Raw genomic sequence first — 21,608 nt, 5'->3', positions numbered from 1 at the left:
AATGGTCCAAGGTAGCCAGTACGTGTAGTGGTGGCAACAGGAACTCCCCAGGCCCAGGGTTTCCATTAGCCTATATGGTGCCTTTACACAAACTTAAAAATGGTGCCCCCTCTCTGGATAGATGAATTAGAGAATATAATCTTTCAGGTGTACAAAGCCTAGCAGGAAAGAAGTTGGCTGGGTTTCCGCCTCACCTAACCCTCTCGAAGGGGGCCAAGTGACTGCTCCACATGACCCTTCCCCTGCCTCCCTTTTTCTCCCCATCTCCCACAGTTTAAGAGACCGGAGCCAAGTCAATTTCACACAAGGTCAGAGCCTTCGCCTGGGGAGTGGATAAGTGGATAATAACAGGCTCTCTGGGTGAAGTCACTTCCTGAACTTGGCATAGCATAAAGATTTCATTTAGCACAGTCCACCCTAGGCAGTGGCTGCCTGGACTGTGTTGAGAAAGATTGCAGACCAAATCCAGCCCTAGTAGGGTGCAGTGGGTATATTAGCAGCATAAACCATTGGTTTCCAACAGCACATATGCTTCAGATTTCCTATCCTGGTCCAAACCGTTTAAATCACAAGCATTCTCTGAGCAATTAACATGTACAAGGCACTGTGAGAGATGCTTTAGAGCAATCCTTCCAAACCTGATCACACATTGGAATCTTCAGGGGACTTTTAAAAAGAAAAATAAAAAACAAAAATAGATCCTTGCAACCTTTCCATAAATCTAAAGCTATTCTAAAATACAGAATTTACCAAATGTTTTTATATTGTTATTTGGGTTTTTTTCTATGTTGTGCAATTTTTTTTTTAATGAATCTCTTGATTTAGCTAGGTCCTCAAGACATAAGGGATTAACTACTGTCATATTCAAAATGATGCATGTTATTTGCTTTGCATCTTCATTTTTTGTCTTCTTCAGAAGAAAGAGCTGCAGAAATACCTGAAAGACTTGAACTGATACCGGTTTAGACTACCATTACCGAAATTTGATACCTTGGGCCAGAGGAAGGTCCTCTGGTTGATGATACGTGTAGATCTTCCTATGTTCTGTTTCCAGGCATCACTTCTAGACTCCTTGCCACCACCAGCATGCTTTTATCCTCCTAATACACCTCCAGTCTCTGCCCCACTCAGTGGGTCTCACAGAAACAGACACCAGAATGGTGGTCACAGAGGCTGAGGAGTAGGGGAAATGGGGACAGGTTGGTCAAAGAGTACAAGCTTCCAATTATGAGATTAACAAGTTCTGGACATCTAATGTACAGTCCAATGATTATAGTCAATAATACTGTATTATTTACCTGAGAGCTGCTGAGAGAGTAAACGTTAAATGTCCTCATCACAAAAAACAAATGGTAATTATGTGACATGATGGAGATGTTAGCTAAAGCTATGCTGGTAATCATTTTGCAATATATACATGCATCAAAATCAACATGTTGTACACCTTAAACTTACCCAATGCTAAATATCAATTATTATTTCAATAAAGCCGGGGGTGGTGGTGGGGGATTGATTAATTTAAATAAATACTTTTTAAAATACAATATTTATTTTATAAAAAATACAGATTTTTTTGGCCTCACTGTCAGAATTCCTGAATAAGAGACTCCCCCACATGTCCATGCATTGGCCAATTAGAAAGCTCAGAAATCGCTGTTTTGGAGGCTACTGAGATCATTAATACCAGGCCTCTCGCTATTTGTATCCATTCCTCTGATAATTAAAACCCTCTTCATGTCAAACTGCAGGATGGGTCATCAAACTTATGTCTTATAACAAGAATACGTTTTTAAATAAAATAGAGAAGTTTAAGCTATACGGCACATAGGTTAATTATTGCTTTGTGTATCTTTTTCTGATATACCTGTATATCTTTAAGTATTTACATATATATATATTACATCTGTGTACTGCATCACCATTAAAACATGTACTTTTTTTTAAGATTTTATTTTTAAGTAGTCTCTATACCCAATGTGGGCCTCAAACTGACAATCCCGAGATCAAGAGTTGCCTGCTCAACTGACTGAGGCAGCCAGGTGCCCCAAATAGGTATTTTTTATAGTTTGAAACAAAACTCAAAAACACATGAACTTAGATGGTCTGAATTAAATACTTCCTGCTGTAGTTTTAGCACTTTCCCTCTCCATTGTTCCCTAGTGGAAATTGAGAAAAAGGCTTCCTATCAACCACAAACTCTCCATGATAAATATAATCCGGTTCCCTCTCAGCCTTACTTTTTCTCACTTAGAAAGATGGAAATTCTTCACCTTTTCTTCATGGACAAATGTCATGATTCTCTATTAAACTTCCTCCCAGTTGAATATATTAGATTTTAGTTTTCGGGCCCGAACTGGTGGTGTTTTTATACCGTGAATAGTGTCTAGTGGTTCTTTCTTTACAGAGAAAAAAGCAAGAGGAAATGGGGTTTGTTAGCAGTCAGAGGGACTTCAGCCAGATATAATGAAAAATTTCCTGGTGGCTAAGATAATACAAAGTACAATGAGTCGATGAAATGGTGATGGTGGTGGTGGGGGGGGGTGATGTGAAATCTCCTACTCTGTAAGTTTGTGGAAACAACCCAGATTCTTATCTGTCTGGAATTCCTTAGAAGTGAATCTGTCTGGTGGGCAGGGAGTGGACTTCCAGGTCTCTAATGCCATTGCTGCCTTGCATCCTTAAGACATTCTGAAGAGACGTAAAATACGTATTCACAACTCCAAGCACATAAATCAGGAACAATCTCGCAAAGTTTCTCATCTGAAGCATGAGTGACATTGGCGGGGGTGGAGGGCAATTCATCATTGTGCAGGTTGACTGGTGTGTCACAAGATGGTTTGACATCACCACAACCACTTAGTACCTCTGGGTCTGATGATTTCACAGCTAGCATGAAGGAAAATAGTGTGCTCCTCACAGAGCTATGATGATAAATGAAATATTTGGACAGCACCCACTCAGGACCTGACAAGTATGAGAGCTCATTAACGTCTCTACTCCTCCCTTTAAAATTTTAGGATCTGAAGAGAAAGAATCTTTTAAGAGCCCAAGCATGAAAGACACATCTCTAAGTTGTTATGTTACAGCCAGTAATTTCTGAAACCATAGGTCTTTATTTCGTGATGTGGTTTGGTTTGGTTTGGTTTGGTTAGAAAACAACACTTCTTTCTCCTTTACTGTTACCGAAAATCTGTTTATCCTTCCTTACAATATTAAGACAGTGTTAAAATGTTCCCATTCCCCTGAAAAGTCAAAAAAATAAAAAAGGGGGGGGGATATAACTAAAAAAATTAAATATACCTCACTGAACAGCAGTATAAAGAATTCATTTGAGTACATTTTGTAAGGAAATATGTACGTAGCTTAATAGCCATCTCTTCTTATGCTCCTCAGAAAATATTGACCAAAAGAAGGCTTTTCATTAAAGGAAATGTTTCTGTTGTGTCTGTTTCAGAAATGTGGTGCTGGATTCTTTCTCGCCCAGTCAGGAGAATGTATGCCCTGTGTCTGCAACGGGAACTCTGACGAGTGCTTGGATGGCTCTGGATTCTGTGTGGTAGGTCGGGGCTCCTGTCACTTTGTCTTTACTTCACTGGGCTTCTTCATCTTCAGCGGGGATCAGATAGTCTTCCCGCACATTTGAGCGCCCCAGGAAAGAGTTAGTCAAGCTCTCTTCTTGCCCTTCACCTTGTCCTTTGAAACGCGTCATAGAAACTACTGGTGATTGTAAGTGGCCGTCAAGGCATAGGTATGACCCCGTGGGCTCCTGGAGGTGACTGACCTACTGCCCTTGGCAGCTGGTTTCCTCCCACTGGCCCATGGTGGAGGGATTGGAAACAGTACACGAAGGAGGAAATCATCCACCCAAATGCCTCTGTGATACTATAGTTTGCCATATGTTTGGCTTCACGCCACATAAACCAGGAGAATAAAACAGTTGTTTCATAGCCTATTTTACAACCTAAGATAGTCAGGTCGAGAGATCAAAATTTTTAAAAACGGGGGTGGGGGTTTGAACAGAGTAGCTAATAAAAATGAAAGCTCTGGCCTTGTGGTCTTTGTAATTCTGTAATTCTGTGCTTCAGCCCCCAGAAGACATTGTTTCCCCCTTAAGTGGGACGAATTCCCCAACAAACTGTTCTTCTGTGACGTATCACAGGGACTTGGGGAGGTGACTGAGAGGCCTCCTAGCAAAAGGTGCTTGCTACGCCTTTCCCGTGTTCACTGAAGGGACAGCTTCTTGAAAATGGCTATTGAGATATTTACCAGAAATGGCTTTCGTAGAAGTCCTAGGAGGCGTTTTTAACAGACGTTTGCCCTAAGATGGCGTTTTCCTTCATGAGCTAGACCACATGGCAGGAAAATTAGATTCTTCAAGGTCCCGAGAGGCAGAAGAGGCTTTCCAAAACTGCAAGAGTATTTTTGCATAAACTACAAGAATTCTTAATTAAATACACCCTATTTACCTCAAAATTAGTATAATTATCCCTATTAAGCCGATCATTTTGATTAGAAGTTGGTCTCCGAGGTGTGCACATGGAGGCTGTTTGGCCCGTTGTGAAGGCACTACACTGAGATGCCAATTAGAACATTTCATCTACTCTGAACCCAGGGAGGGTGAGTGTGGTGGCAAACACTGGACGCTGCCATCTCTCTGTAGTATTTGTTTAGTCCTGGGGGGTCCGTCTCCCCCTTCCCCCATCTTCTTAAATAACCGTCACATCCAGGATGTCCTCTAGCCGCGTAGGCACCCGCAGCTGCCAAAGCCTGCCCCTTTCTAAAGCTTCCATCTCCGGTTTCCTGTTATTTTAATCCCACTGACATTTGAAAAGAAGATCCCATGGATGCACTTGGACTAATAATGTACATCTCCGATAACTTGACCAACTAAAGACTCTTTGTCATCTGGTTTATTAAAGTAGAAGACAATAGGGACTGGCAGGCCCATCAGCGGCCGTCAGGAGGCCAGTAAGATGGAAGGCTGAAATACAGGGGCAAAAAGTCCCTCCTGCTAAGTCCCTCCTGCGAAGAGCTGTGACAAAGCCTACTTGTCAGAAGAGGAACTGTCATGGTTTTATCTCTGAGCTAGACATGAGCTCTGAGCCAGACAGTCATCACATTCCTTCACAGCTCCCGGGCATACAAAGGTCTAATAAAAGTTTGGAAATGGACTGGGGTGTAAACTCTTATATATCCGTTCAAGGAAGCTGCCAATCTTCCTGCAATTACTTTGTTCCAAGACAGAACTATTTTAAAAAGAAATAGCCATCCTACTCATCCTGATGGTGAGCCCCCCCCCCAACCAATTCTACCCAAAGGGAAATGGCTTGTTTCTCTGAGTGAAGTAATAGGTGCCCAATGTAAAAAACAACCAAACAAAACAATACAGCTATATGCTGTACATGAAATTCAGAGTGAAATCACCCATAATTATATGCCCCCAGAGCTAAATATATATATATATGTATATTGTTATAAATTTAATTTAGAAAGACAAAAAAGGGATGCTCGTATTTAATTAAATGTTAGTAGTGAACAGAGAGGCTTGCCAATATAGGAAGAATATTTTGTCACTTAGGATGGTAAAATATAGGGGCACCTGGGTGGCTCAGCGGTTGAGCATCTGCCTCAGGCGTGATCCTGCTCAGGGCGTGATCCTGGAGACCCGGGATCGAGTTCCACGTCGAGCTCCCTGCATGTACCCCACTTTTCCTCCCTCTGCCTGTGTCTCCACCTCTCTCTGTGTGTCTCTTATGAATAAATAAATAAAATCTTTTAAAAAAAAGTAAAAAAATTAAAAGGTGGTAAATATATTGCCAATGGAGTCCCACTGGACTCAAACTCAGATTTTCCTGTTTCCTTTGGCATCCGTATTCTGGCCTCTTAGTGGAGCAGGGCCAGTTATCAGCTCCTGCCCTATAGCTCCACCATCCAGCTCACCCACTTCTCAGGGGTTCCAAAGAAGAAGCAGTGGCTCTGAGAAACACTTCCTTGTGGCCAATTCTGGACCTGAGGTTTTTTTTTTTTTTTTTGGACCTGAGTTTGAATCAGTTCTTACTGTTTGCTTGCCTCACTCATTTCTCCCATCTAATATACACAGCCCCAAATAAAAGGCTTTCTTTTATTTCATTTTCATTTTATTTTTATTTTTGAAGGCTTACAATGGCTCCCTCCATCTTGCCTTCCCCCAGTTGTTTTTAATTCTTCGATTCCAATGTCCAATTTCAATTTGACCTGATATTTTAGACTGATTTTTAAGGAACTAAGCCATTTGATAATAAAATGTAGAGTAGACAAGCTTATGCTACCATTGTAGACATAACAAGGAAGCTTAGAGATGTCTTCATAAGAGGGATGCTTACTCTTCAAGTGCAGAAAACTGGCTAAGTGAAAAGTGGCTTCGTGAATGAAATTCAACATGTCCTGGATGTTTCCAAAATGCTACCTTGCATCTTACCAGAATTAGAATGCTCTGGGAAGGGTTCTCAGCTGACTGAGTCAGCCAGACAGGGCCCCAACAGGCAACTCCAGCGGACATGGCTGACTTTCTAGGCAAGCTCCAGAAGGAGGCATGAGAAAGAAATTAGGGGAGCAAACAGGTAGAAGCAGATAGAGGGCTGGTGGTAGGAATGCCTGGTTCCGTGGGGAGCCTGATGCTGGACTGGATCCCAGGACTCCGGGATCATGACCTGAGGCAAAGGCAGATGCTCAACCACTGAGCCACCAGGGCGCTGCTGGAACCTATATTTATCCCAAGTCTATAGGTTAGATACAGAGAATTAAGAAGAGGCCTTGACTTAGGCCAGTTCCCATCTAAAGAATCTTCTCATCATTAGAAGAAAGCCAGGAGCCCGCTGACTAGAACTAGAGTGGAGATAATCTAACTTGAAATTTACTACAGAAACAGGGCTCCTCAGGTTCCTTTAGATTAAGGATTGGTTGGTCTATTGATTTCATCTAACCATTTAACAAATAAGCTCTTTTTTGTTGTTGTTTTTTTTAACTCCACTTATGTGCCAGCACTATTCTAGCCTCCAGGTTAAGTGGCTTCCATTGTATTGGGTTCCAGGGCTGTAGAAACTGAAGCACCTACTTGAAAGTGCTTCTGGACTTGACCGATGTAGTAAAGCTCAAGGTGTGAGGACCATGGAGCTTTAGAAGCACATGCAGAAACCCCTATCTGCTCAATGACAATCAAATGAAAAATTAAAATTTCAGGGTCAGGGCACCTGGGTGCCTCAGTCAGCTAAGGGTCTGCCTTGGGCTTAGGTCATGATGCCGGTGTCCTGGGATCAGCCCCATGGTGGGCTCTCTGCTCAGCGGAGAGTCAGCTTTACCCTCTCCCTTTGCCCCTGCCCATTTGCTCTCTCTCTCTCTCAAATAAATAAATAAAATCTTTAAAAAAAAAAAAAAAAAAGATATTAGGGTCTGTGCCAGCATTGGAGGAAAATTTTTTCTAAATCTGAATGAGAATATTCAGATTTAAAACCACTAAAAGAACGGCAAAAATAAAAAAAAAAGAAATTAAAAAAAAAAAGAACGGCAAAAATATTACTGAAATCTAAAGAGATGCCCATCAAGCTGTTATCTGGCTGCTGGAAACATGGATTTTTATTTTTTTTCTTCTCACTTTACAGTATGCCTCCCCAAATCCTCTACAACTGCCAGTAATAGTTTTATAATTAAAAAGATATTGATATTCAAATGGACTTCTACCCCGCCCTGAGCATAATGGAGTAATCCTGTATATTGAAAGCTAATGAATTTTTTATTATTCTCAAAGCCTAATTAAAACTTCATTCAGGAAAGCAAAGATATTACATCTCTAATTTCTGCAGACACTAGTCTTTTTCTCATGCTTTTAAAATTCTCCTTTATTATGTGTGTGAGACAGAAATCAACTAATGTAAGTTCCTGTAAAACTAAATATGTGTGATTAATAAACCAGCACATTCATTAGATGTCCCATAACAAGGAAAAAAACGAGTTATAGAGACTTCTTTTTCCTGTTTTACTTGCAACCATAAAGTTGGTATCGAGATCAAGTGCATAAATCTTACATCAAAATTTTGATAATTTTCCAGTATATTGCAAACTTGGAAAACCCCAAAATTTCGCAAATGGTGATGGATTGGGTTCCATGCTAACTGGAGTTTTGAAACAAAGTCAGAAAATTGTTATGTCCAGAGAATTTAGAGTCCTCTGTTGCTTTGTGCCCAGGCACAGAAGAAGATTATAGGAACCAAATGTAAATAAGTTCCCTATTGGTCATTTATGTTTCTTCTTCCAACCCTAACCGTGTTCCTCTTCTTTATTCCCCATCTCAATTAATGGCAGCATCATTCTGCCAAACCGCCATGCTAAGATGTCCCAGATGCTTCATCAGTTTCCGTTTCCTCTTCCCCAACATTCAACCCCCCTGGGGTGGGGGGTGGGCAGGTTTGGGGGAGACAGCCTCTTCTCTTCTCTGCCACCCCACTGCCTAGTTCACATCCACAGCATCTCTCCCAGACCACAGCCATGACTCTCCAATGACTCATGCCCTGCTCCAGACTTTCCCCTAATCTGTCTTCCTTATCAGCAAAGGAGGCATCTTTCAACCTAATCAAGGCGTTCGCCTTTCTAAAATCTTCCAGGACTTTCTAGGCCCACCCCACTGAGCTTCTCACTGACACCAAACCTAACTCTGTACACATTCTGCATCTGAATTACTGCTCCCCTGCCCTCTACCTGGGATTCCTTGCTTATCCTTCAAGGCCTAGGTCAAATGCCATCGCCTCCATTACATCTTCTGCAACTTTCTTGGAAAAAGCCAGATGTTTCCTTCCTCTTTGTCCCATAGTAGGTGCATACTTTATGCATACCTCAGCCAGAGCCCAGCACACTATTTTATTGTTTGTTTGCCTCTCTGTCTCCTTCACAAGCTTGTGATTACTCAAAGGCAAGAACCAGATCTTTTTCATAAAATGACACATAATGACAAAATGACACATAAATGAATCTGATCTTCTTTATTTTATTTTATTTTTTGATCTTCTTTATTTTAATAGCAGTCATGGCTCATCGTCTGTCATGATATCAGCTGAATCCCGGTTTGTTACATGAATGAATGAATTAGTATAACAAACTGACAAATGCAAAAACCTTTAATTTTATAATTTATGTGACTTTGGGTCACTCTTTGTTGCAGTAAAATATGTCTTTTTATGCAAGGTATTCAGGCTCAGGCTCAGCACTGAGCAACTAGCAAACAGTGTTTCTATTTAGGCCCTGGCTTCACAAAGTATAGTCTAGACCAGTAGCACTGGGGATACCTGGGAGCTCGTAAGAAAGGCCGATACTCAGGCCCCACCCCAGACATCCTGAATCAGAACCTGCATTTTCACAAGATCCCCGGGGCATTGGTATGTCCAATGAAGTTTAAGAAGCACTCATCTAGACAGAGCAGAAGTGCTCAAACGTCTCTTCTCATGACCCCCTCGCCCTCATAAGAATTATTTTATTCAAGTTGCCAGAGAGTTTTGTTTGTGGAGATTATATCCATCCACATGTACCACATTTGAAATTTAAAACCGTAAATAAATCTTTTTTTAAAAAGGAGGTGGGGCGCCTGGGTAGTCAGTGAGTTGAGTGACCTACTCTTGGTTTTGGCTCCGGTCATGATCTCAGGGTCCTGAGGTCGAGCTCCAAGTTGGTCTCCACGCTCAGCACAGAGTCTGCTTGAGGTTCCCTCCTGTTCTCCCTCTGCGCCTCTTCTCTCCTCCACTCTCTTTCTCTCTCACTCACTCTCACTCTCTCTAAAATAAATAAATAAATAAATAAATAAATAAATAAATAAATAAATAAATAAAAAATAAATAAATAAATCTTTAAAAAATTTTAAAACTGGAAGTTTTTCTGGTTTCTTCATGTTAATTTATTTGAAAATAATAATATTAAACCCATTACACATTAATGTAAGTAACATGCTTTTATAAAATACAAACATATTTTACAAATTAAAAATATGGTTCATGTTTGGCTTAAGAGAAGGCAGCTGGATCTCATATTCCATTTCTAACACTTACTCACTTTCCTGCCATCAACTGTCTGCATGTAACTTTCTTAACAACTGCCCAAAGATTCAGAATGCTTTTTTTCATTTTTAAGTGGGGTCAGTTTTATTAAAAAATAAAGTCTCCCCAATTCAGCCTCAACAACATACTTATTTATTGTTGTCATTTTTCTTTTTTGATCTGTAAATGGCAGAGCATTGCAGGTCTAGGCATACTTGCAATCTCAGAGTAAAAGTTTCAGAGCTACAAGAAACTTCACAGACCATCTCATCTGAATTCTCATTTCATGGTTAGAGAATAGAGACCCAAAAAGGTCAAGTGACTTGTTCAAGTCTAGAAAAGCTGGAAGCAGTAGGGAGGGACCTGGTCTAACTATCTCGGCCAGTCTTTCAGAATGTACATCACTGCCTTTTAGGGAATTCCCTAACAAACCCTTTTGAAGGAAGGCAGATGAGGAAAGTCAGTGTTCACACTCTGAGCATTGAGAGGTCGGACAGATTTGGTGGCCGTGTCCTTGAGGATAATTGGGCTCTGTGGCTGCTATGGCAAACTTAGAGCCCTAACAAGGAGTCCAAAGCACCCATCAAGCCATAAGGGCACAGAAAGGAATCAGCTCATTTTTGCAGCTTAATAGGCATTAGGAAGTATGACCTAATGTCTTCCAACAAGCCTGTTTTCTTCTGCACAGATGGGCTTCATCTGTCCAACAGGGACTCAGGGAAAGTTGATTCTAGCCTATGAGCAACTGCCCCGATTGCTTATGCCTTAGATTCCTGGTCGTTGGGCAAGGCTCGTTCGTTTTCCCTGAGATGGGAGATTGCTACCAATTTTGAGCTGATTTGGGTACATCTGATTTGGGTTAATATCCCTTATGTACTCCAGACACTAATTCATTAATTCACCCTTTCCTACTTTTTCTTTTATTTTCCCCCCCCCCACAAACCTTTATTGAAGAATGACTTAGTTCTAGACACAGTATTAAGAACTGGGGGGTGAATATATTAACAACCTGTTGTCTGTGCATCATACTTTATTTTTCGCTTTCCCATTGATGTGTCAGCACTCTGAACTGGCCTCTAAATTTTATTCTGTTAACATAATTCTAATCAAGGACCAAAGATTGTCCATACCTAATGGCGGACCAAATGCCCAAAAGGTGTTCAACCGTGATAGCCTGTTGCCCACATTAGAACTTTGCCCTTTTGATTTGAAGTCCAAACTGTACATAAAATGGTATGACACCTAACGTAGTCATTTTATGACTCTTTGGGGCAAAGAGCCTTTTGTCTATCACACTGGAGAAGTGGTGTAATATGAAAATTAACAGCCTGACCTCTGGAGCCAGATGGCCTGAGTCCGAATCCACTTTTGTCTCCTTCCACTCATGTAATATATTGGGCAATTTATTGAACCTCTCTGTGCCTCCGTCTCTTCATATGTAAAATGGGGTAAAAAAAATAGTAACTTACTTTAGAATTATTCTAAGAATTAAATGTGTTAATCCATGTAACATGTTTGGAGCAGAACCTCACTGTTATTCTATTTTGAACTTCAACATAGAACACAAAGACAGAAAGAGCTCCGAGTTCACCTTGCTGTATTGCTTCATCTTGCCTTTCTTTAGGTTCTTCCACAGAGCTCTGTTTGAAAACAGTGTCTGCTGAAGCTCTTGGGCATAGATGTTACTAAGGGAATGGATCAAGCAGGAGGCTGCCTCTTGGATGGCATTCTAATTCTAATGGCATCATTTTTCACTGAGAACCCTATTCAACTTTTATACACTCTGGTGAATGTAAAGATGAAAATAATCACAGTGCTAATGGCATTGCCTTGTGCAATCCAGTTCAGTCCTGTTGGAGGAAACTATCAGACTAGCATCACTGCCTCTTAAGTGGGAATTAATCCATGAACTTGTCACTGCGGAGTTGACTCCATCCTGCTGAGTACCTATTCCAGTTTAGGCAGCAGCAGCACAGTACTGAGAGGCACAAGGTGGCCACGGGGCTGCTGAGGCTGGGAGCAGATGATAGCAGAACCATGCGGATAGTGGAAGTGGGGGTGAGGAGGAGGCATCAGAAGGAATTCCTGGAGTTTTGAGGCCTCGTACAGATCCTGAAAGATGAACAGGGAACTATCAGCAGAAAACTCAGCCTATTTGGTGCTTTTCTTTCAGTTGTCTCCACCACAAATGGAAAAGCATACAGAAAAACTAGCGTATTATTTGTCATATGTCACTCTCCAGGTTACCAACCCATTAGCTTTCATATATATTAGATAGATTAGATGTTTTTATCTACCTTTTATTCCATTTATGCTTCAGTAAAAGTTCTTCCAAGCCCATAAATCCTTAAATTGTTCCCACTGTCATGGGTAAGTATCAGGGGGATTTTTTTTTTTCATTTCATATTCATTCCAAGTCAGTAAGCAGATGTTTCTAGAACATTCAGAGTTTGATCCTTCTGGTTATTATGTTGAATTGAAATGAGAAACTGATGAATTATCCCCTCTGCATGAAAACTCTGAATTCCTCAGGCTGCTGGTTCATACACGGAAGTTCAGGATGAAGTCATCCCTCCTTGTCCACACTTTCTATCGTTGACTGGGGCCAACCTGGCTCTTTTGTGCTGACCAGTTCTGACCACACAATCAATTCCATCAGCCTGACATCCCCTTTACTTCAAGTACTATCTGGTTCCCAGATATGTTGTGTATGTAACGTTTCTTTTGTGTCTTTGTCCATCTCCCCATCGTTTCCTCACAGCACTGCCAGCGGAACACAACAGGAGAGCACTGTGAGAAATGTCTAGATGGTTATATTGGAGATTCCATCAGGGGGCCACCCCGGTTCTGCCAGCCGTGTCCCTGTCCCCTACCCTACGTGGCCAAGTAAGTTCTGAGAGAAGATGTTCTCTTCTGCTGCTTACCCTCTTAATTATGTATTTTTCATTTTGCTCTATCCAGAGTTCTCAGGTTTTCCCACCTCAGTGAAAAGACTGAACACCTCATATGGAGATGAGACTGGAAAAGCTATCGGAAAGTTCTTTAGCCTAAATACACTTTTGGGGAAACTCAAGCACTTGCAGATGAGTGATGACTCTGTTCCCCAAATATTGGGTAGCATCATAAGGCCAATGGAGTCTCTCAGGTTTTAGAAGCGAGGCTAGTTTCTTGGGCAGCCCCTGACCTAGGGAGATCGCAACTGGTAATGCCAAGAGATTCATAATCCAGTATTTTCAGTAGTGATGTTTCCTCTGCCTCTCACAGAGTAGACGTTGTCCTACATGTGGTGGCCAATTGTTCAAGCAGCATCAGAACATAGATAAACAGGATGCATGCTTTAGGCCAGTCAGCTCATAAAAGATTTCCAAGAAAACTAATTTTCGCTTCTGAAAATTCAGAAGCCATTCACTTCTGGCTATGTTTTGACCTGAGTGAGAAGTCCAAGAGAATACATGTTAATGGAAATAGTAGAATTCTTTTCAGGCGCACAAGATGTATAAGTCCAATAGTCAAGTCATGACTGGCCACTTTATTGTCTTAACAATGACAGAGTGTAGAATTAAAATGGTGGAGTGGTGTCTGGTTTTCCAAATATCAACCATTTCTCTGATTTTCTGAAGCCAAGTGGGTGTCTTACAATCAGTTCACTTCTGACAATAACTACCTGGAGTTAGTCAGTTGATGGAGAAATCAGCCATAAACGGGGCCCTTAGGCTACTCACATGTCTGCTCAGCTAACTATAAATTCAACGTACCCCCCTCAGGTTCAATCATTCTCTACAATGGCTCACAGAACTCAGGAAAGTGCTGTACTTACAATTACAGTTTTATCCTAAAGGATATAACTCAAGCCAGACTGAAGAGAGGCAGGGCAGGGAGGGAGATGGGAGGGAGATGAAGAGGGAGATGAGGGAGGGAGGGAGAAGAGGGAGATGGGAGGGAGCAGAGCTTCTATGCATTTCTGGGTTGTTCACCAACCCGAAGCTCCACAAACCTCATTTGTTAAGAGCTTTATGGATGTTTCATTACATAGTCATGATTGATTAAATTATTGGTGATTGAAACTCAATCTCCGTCCCCTCTCCCCTCCTTGAGGTTGGGGGAAGGATAGGTTTGAAAGTTCCAACCTTCTAACCAGTTAGTTTTTTCCTCTGGCAGACCAGCCCCCATCCTAAAGCTCCTTAGAGGGCCCTGGAGAGTCACCTCAGTAACATAAACTTAAGTTTATGCTGAAAGGGGTTCATTCTGAATAATAAAAGACAATCTTATCACTCAGGAAATTCCAAGAGCTTTAGGAGCTCTGTGCCAGAAACTGGGACATAAAAACAAATATATATATATTTTTTTCTTAAACCACAGGTAGAAAGAGTATTGAAATCTAGGCTCTTATCACTGCTTTGGCACAAAATAACTGTATGACCTCAGGCAAGGTACTTTCTCCCCATGTCTCACTTTCCATGGGATTTGGAGTCAAGGAGACTAGATTCAGATCTTGGCTCCATTTGTTGATTTTTTTTATCTGCTCTGGATCTCAGGGGTATTTTTTTCCCTGAGTCGTATAAGGATCTGCCTCATAGGGTTGGACTAGGATAATATGTGTGGAGCATATGAATTGGGGCCTTCTGTAGCGGAAGGTGTTTGCTAGTTACTGCCTTTATTGAACACATACTTTGTATTTTTTCTAACACCAGTATATTGCTTACTCTGTGTCAGACAACATTTTAAATGTTTGGATGTAATATTTAGTTGGTATCTAGTATAAAGATTAAATTAAATAGTGCTTATAAAATAACTTTTAAAAGGCCTGAATATCACACACACACAACTTTTTTTAAGATTTTATTTATTTATTTATTTGAGACAGAGAGAGAGAGCTTGTACATGAGTTGGGGGAGAAGCAGATGGAGAGGGAGAGGCAGGCTCCTCGCTGAGCAGGGAGCCCAACATGGGGCTCCATCCCAGGACCCTGGGATCATGACCTGAGCCAAAGGCAGATGCTTAACTGACTGAGCCACCGAGTCACCCTCACTTTCTTGTAAGACAACCAAGATGACAGCCAAATCTCTCCCTAATTTTTTTCCTGAATTGAACACCAATATCAACTAGTATTTCACCTAAAATTTTGTGATTTGTTCAAATCCTCTGATGAGTCTCACAGTGAAGAAGTCAAAGGTTTTACAGCCCCATTTTTCTTTAGAAGCCACTAAACTGCTTCAGTCCTTACTTTGTGATTTTTTTCATGTCCTATGGTATCCACAATGTGTGCAAAATGGATGGTATTGAGAGGGAGAATAGAAACCTCAAGCATTGAATGTTCTGTTATTTTCACCCAAGTGTATCCTGATTTATGAGCTCCCTTTGTCTCATGTAGGTATATTCGTTAATTGTTCATTAATATTCTGCTCTCAAACATTAGTCTTAACCATATCTGATGAGATGTTCAGCTTGCTGCTTTCTTGCCATGCTATCGTTATTTTGTTAAAAATAACCTCCAACTTTCCAGTAACAGGTTCCCCTCATTCTCCCAAATAAAGGATGCTATGTAGCATCATCTGATCAAAATAGGTTAAGGAGCCCTGAGCTGCAGAAAGGCAATCCTCTAAGTTGTATCCTCTGACTTTTGCCCTTTTTGCTTCATTCGTGCTGATGTAAGAAACAAAGGCAAAAGAAAAAATTAAATTTCCTTACTACTTACAGCCCATTGACAGGTCCTTAAAACAGCAGAGGGAACTTCCTCTGGGAGCTCAGCTGTCTTGATGTTGACAAATGGCAGTCTTAGCTTAACTTTATCCCAACCCCCCAGGATCCTGTGAGTCTGCTTTAAACATACAGAAATTCCTTTGGATACTTCCTTTATCTCTACCCCCCAGATATATGTTAGCAATCATGCTCCAAACATATGGTCCACTGACATACATCTGAAGGGTCTCGTGAGTGAGGGCTTCCCAAACAGTAATAAATGACCTTTTCCTCACAATAGCTAGTCCCCTCAGGGTCCTGAAAACCTTGTTTCCAAAATTCCTTGGAGGCTTGTACTGTCCCTAACCCCCTCCCAACCTGAAAGTATATAATCAGTCACCCATCACAACCCCAGTGCAGTTCTTTCTGCACCATGTGTCTTGTCCCCATGTTTTAATAAAACCACCTATTTGCACCAAAGGCATCTCAAGAATTCTTTCTTGACTGTTCACTCTGGACCCCAACATTTCCACATGAGTATGACAAGATGTTATCTAAATTATGACATTAATGTTTTGAGATAAGAGATTTTTGGAACCTCATTCCTATGTACTGAAAAGTTTTCTCTACATGCAATTGACAAATATATATTGAGCACTTATTAGGTGCCAGCCATCTGCTCACTAATCGCTGGTCACAGTAGTGAACAAAACAGTCAGAATGCTTTCATGAAATTATGTCAAAATGCAGCCGCATTTTAAAGCGCCTAAAGCAAATGAGCTGGGTTATCCAGTATTTGAGTTGATCAAGAAGCTCTTCTGAAGGCCCTTTCAAATAAATAAATAAATAAAGGGGAGACTTGCCAACTAGGATGATGAGCTTCCTGCCTTGAAGGAGGCAACAGTTCCTATTGGGTCACCATTCCCACTCATGTTCTTTGGGTGTGTGAGCAGATCCTGGTTCAAAGAGCAATTGGAGGTCTCAAGGAACGAGCTCTGCAGTTAGGTACCTAGTCATAGATATGAAAACTGAGGCCTCTGAAGCACACATTTGAAGTTGAAAAACCTGCTGAAAATGAACACAGAAGCAAAAATACCCCCCACGTATAAGAACATTATGTGAGAGTGTGGAGGGATTGTGAGGCACCTGCTTTCTCTGAGGTGGCAACAGTCCTATTTCCCTATTCCCTTGGGGGAAGAAACTGGCTACAAATAGGGAGGTAGGGATGGGGAGCGGAGTATAATCTGTGGCCACAGAACAAGACAAATTTGCCTGGATCCTATAAGGTTCTAGCCTTTGACATGACCTTATTATTGATTTAGTTAACTAATCTCAAACATCTTATCAAAAATCAAATACCCATTTCCTGTTTCAGCTCCTTTAGAATTCATATTGCTGCTATCTATAAAAATTAAAGTACCAAGATTTGTATTTGAGCTCAGAAAGTCATGTAATATGGAATCCAAATCACACTTTAAGAGATCCTTTAATTGAGCCTCCAGACCAGGATTTGGGTTTCTAGTTACAATCGCCACATCAGAAAGCAACGAAATTATGCTTGAGGGAGGTCCACAAGCAAACGGTGCTGAGTCTATTTTTCTTTAGATACTATAATGGTTTCCAAGAACAAAAGGCTCCCTTCCACTTGGAGAGGGTGCCATGGTTGTTAATGTGGGCTGAGAAAGGCTCAAGGTTTTCATTTCCCAGGCCAAAAAAACAGACTTTACCCTAAGAAAAATATAAACAATTAATGCTGATAAAAAAAACAAAAAAGGAATCTCAATGGTTGGCACTGCCTCTGAGTCTCCCTCCACTGAGACCAATGGTCACGCAGCTATTCCCAGGAACCATTTGCACAGAGTTCATTTATTTATTTTAGAGTTGGCCAGACATCCTCCCAAACTACTAGTAGCTACGGTAATCGCTCCAATTAAGGAAAATGTCATCTCTTTGAAGCAGCAGGACATTAGCTAAAGGCAGAGGACTCCAGACATCCAGGCAGATGCTTCAGTCCTCCAAGCCCTGGACAGGCTGCTGGGAGACACATCTTCAAAGAAACATACACGAGGGTTTGTCTACGTTCTGGACTCTTAACTGACAGTGTTTTTTGAAGTGGGGTGAAAAACAAGAACAAGCAAAATGAAGAATAAAAGCCAAAGAAGTGTAATTTTGTTGAAATGTTTTTAGCCAAACTGATAGAAAAACTAAATTGTGGATATTGCCTTTCACTGCAAAGAATGTATTGTTTTCTGGATATTCTATAAGAATATATTGATTTTAGAAATGTCTTCAAACAAAGCAAACACATCCATTTGCATTGCTCCAAAGACCATTAGGGTAAAATTGCTAATACATGCAGGAATGTGAGAGCAGCAGGTCACACTCCACTGATGGCACAATCCCTAAGCCAATTAATTTGAAAGTCTTTAAAATTTTTCACACCCCTCTCATGTGGATGGATTTATGTGTCAATGTAGAATTTTCCAAACACATGGAAATATATTCCATTTCCTCCGTCTTAATAGTTGAACAATATTTTTATTGCTTTTCTGTCCTGTGTCCAAATTTTCATTTTCTAAAAAAACAAACAAACAAACAAACAAAACAAACCACAGTAATCCAGAGAAGGGTTCCTACAGACAGGAATCCTTTTCCTGTGGGTCCTATTTACCGCTTGTGTACTAGTTTTGTGATTTTGATCAAAAGAACCAGTCCCTGCACACTTTATTCCCCACTTTTCAGGTACACAACAAAGAAATTAAGGTTCAGTGGAGATCATATAGTTTAGAAGCAGTTCATGAAAAAAAATAAAATAAAATAAAAAAAGAAGCAGTTCATGACCTTGAAGAGTGGAAGAGATCTAGTGCAGAAAAAAGAGGGAGAAACTTTCAAACTTTCTGGGTATACACAGAAAATATTCATCAAAAATTACAGGTAGCACATTTAAAAAGCTGATTATTTTATTTCTGGCTCTGGGATATGTGTTTTGGACTTGTATTAAATAGATATATATTCTAGAAATCCCACTGCTTCCAGTAAAAATAATTAAGTGCCTCTGTGGCAAAATAAGTAAGTGGATCTGGGAAATGGTCTCACCAATGGATGGGCATTTTTGGCATTTTCTGTCTGGGTCTGCCAGTCTAAACTTTCCTGAAAGGAGGAAGATTTGATATAAATAAAGCAAATGATCACACCCATTAGAACTTGACTGGGACCAAGGCAGAGATGACCAAACCGAAAGTAGGACAATCTTTTCAATGATGTATGGAGTTGACTTCTAATATTCTCTTTTAATTCTAGTTTTGCAGAATCCTGCTATAGAAAAAATGGAGCTGTTCGGTGTATTTGTAAAGAAAACTATGCTGGACCTAACTGTGAAAGGTAGGCTAATAAAATTCACTCTTTTCTGAGTGTGTTGAAGGAACTTTATGTTTGTTGCACTCATCAGCTCTATCATGCTCCCATTGAGTGGGTCTTAAGAGGAGGGAATGGAGGATCATATTTCAGACCACCTTGGGGGAGCTCTCCCAAATCTCATGCCACAAATGGAGCTATGACAATATGCTCCCCCACAACTCCAGGTCAGGGCCATATCTCAGGAGAAATGGTCAGGCGAAGAGGAAAATGATACGTATACTTTGAAAAGATTCTCGAGATGGTTTTGGTAACACCCTTCTCTCTCTCCATCATTGGGAACCTGTAGTGTAATTAATAGAGAAGCTTCCTCAGTAGGGAAAAAGGGCGGGGGGGATCCTTTACTGACTAGTAAAGCCGTACACTGACCAAGGCACGAGCCTATTATTTAGTCCATTCTTTATAACATCTCCTTCCCTGAAAAGCCAACAAATGTCAGGAGAGTTTGGATTTCCTGAATCCCCGTTGGTATTTACACCTAACACTTTTTTTTATTGGAGTTCAATTTGCCCACATATAGCATAACACCCAGTGCTCATCCCATCAAGTGCCCCCCTCAGTACCCGTCACCCAGTCACCCCAACCCCCTGCCCAGCTCTCCTTCTACCACCCCTTGTTCGTTTCCCAGAGTTAGGAGTCTCTCATGTTCTGTCTCCCTGTCTGATATTTCCCACTCATTTTTTTCTCCTTTCCCCTTTATTCCCTTTCACTATTTTTTATATTCCCCAAATGAATGAGACCATATGATATTTGTCTTTCTCCGATTGACTTATTTCACTCAGCATAATACCCTCCAGTTCCATCCACCTCGAAGCAAATGGTGGGTATTTGTCGTTTCTAATGGCTGAGGAATATTCCATTGTATACATAGACCACAGCTTCTTTATCCATTCATCTGTTGATGGACACCGAGGCTCCTCCCACAGTTTGGCTATTGTGGACATTGTTGCTATAAACATCGGGGTGCAGGTGTCCCGGCGTTTCATGGCATCTGTATCTTTGGGGTAAATACCTAGCAGTGCAATTGCTGGGTCGTAGGGCAGGTCTATTTTTACCTCTTTGAGGAACCTCCACACAGTTTTCCAGAGTAACTGCACCAGTTCACATTCCCACCAACAGTGCAGGACGGTTCCCCTTTCTCCACATCCTCTCCAACATGTGTGGTTTCCTGCCTTGTTAATTTTCCTCATTCTCACTTGGGTGATGTGGGATCTCCTTGTGGTTTTGATTTGTATTTCCCTGATGGCAAGTGACGCGGAGCATTTTCTCATGTGCATGTTGGCCACGTCTATGTCTTCCTCTGTGAGATTTCTCTTCATGTCTTTTGCCCATTTCATGATTGGATTGTTTGTTTCTTTGCTGTTGAGTTTAATAAGTTCTTTATAGATCTTGGGTACTAGCCCTTTATCTGATAGGTCATTTGCAAATCTCTTCTCCCATTCTGTAGGTTGTCTTTGAGTTTTGTTGACTGTTTCTTTTGCTGTGCAGAAGCTTCTTATCTTGATGAAGGGTTGGAACAAATTATCTTAAGATTTGTGTGGAATCAGAAAAGACCCCGAATAGCCAGGGCAGTATTAAAAAAGAAAACCGTAGCTGGGGGCATCACAATGCCAGATCTCAGGTTGTACTACAAAGCTGTGGTCATCAAGACAGTGTGGTACTGGCACAAAAACAGACACATAGATCCATGGAACAGGATAGAGAATCCAGAAGTGGCCCCTCAACTCTCTGGTCAACTAATATTCGACAAAGCAGGAAAGACTATCCACTGGAAAAAAGACAGTCTCTTCCATAAATGGTGCTGGGAAAATTGGACATCCACATGCAGAAGAATGAAACTAGACCACTCTCTTACACCAGACACAAAGATAAACTCAAAATGGATGAAACATCTAAATGTGGGACAAGAATCCATCAGAATCCTAGAGGAGAACACAGGCAACACCCTTTTTGAACTTGGCCACAGCAACTTCTTGCAAGATCCATCCACCACGAAGGCAAGAGAAACAAAAGCAAAAATGAACTATTGGGACTTCGTCAACCTAACACGTTTTTTTACAAAAGCTGCTCTGGGCTTTGCTCAAATAAGAAAGACGTTGGCGACCAGAGATGTAGGCTTCCACCGCCGGACCTCCCGGCCAACCATTTCCCGTCCCCCCACCTGTAGTTACTCAATTCTCTCAAATCAAATGGCTTTTGCTGGAAGAGCCTCACAGAGCGGTCTTCTTATTCTGAACAGAAACACCATTACCGTCGGCCTCGCCCTCGTGTTTGGGCGGCGAGGTGATGTGGGTGCCCCAGAGACAGGCCGGGGGAGCCGGGGGACCTGGTGGCCTCTGCCCCCCCCCCCCCCGCCGCCTGCAGCTCAGAGGGGAGCCCTCAGGTGACAAGCCCTGGCCTCCCAGGGAGCTCCTGGGCCCCTCACACGGCAGCTGGGGCCCTGCCCGCTGGGGACCTGCC

General features: G+C 41.4%; 1 protein-coding gene across 2 annotated transcripts in view; it reads left to right on the top strand.

The window, feature by feature from the left end:
* The window catches only part of LAMA4 (laminin subunit alpha 4), a 142,434-nt gene that overhangs the window by 35,188 nt on the left and 85,638 nt on the right, over nt 1–21,608 (top strand). For both annotated transcript variants that reach the window (XM_038554984.1, XM_038554983.1), the window contains exons 2-4: nt 3,455–3,556; nt 12,817–12,941; nt 19,035–19,115. In XM_038554984.1, the coding sequence (XP_038410912.1) occupies nt 3,455–3,556; nt 12,817–12,941; nt 19,035–19,115 (308 nt within the window). The remainder of the gene's footprint in view (nt 1–3,454; nt 3,557–12,816; nt 12,942–19,034; nt 19,116–21,608) is intronic.

Source organism: Canis lupus, chromosome 12 (genome assembly GCF_011100685.1).
Source record: "Canis lupus familiaris isolate Mischka breed German Shepherd chromosome 12, alternate assembly UU_Cfam_GSD_1.0, whole genome shotgun sequence".
Classification (NCBI taxonomy): Eukaryota; Metazoa; Chordata; class Mammalia; order Carnivora; family Canidae; genus Canis; species Canis lupus.
This window is presented reverse-complemented; position numbering and strand designations above follow the sequence as displayed.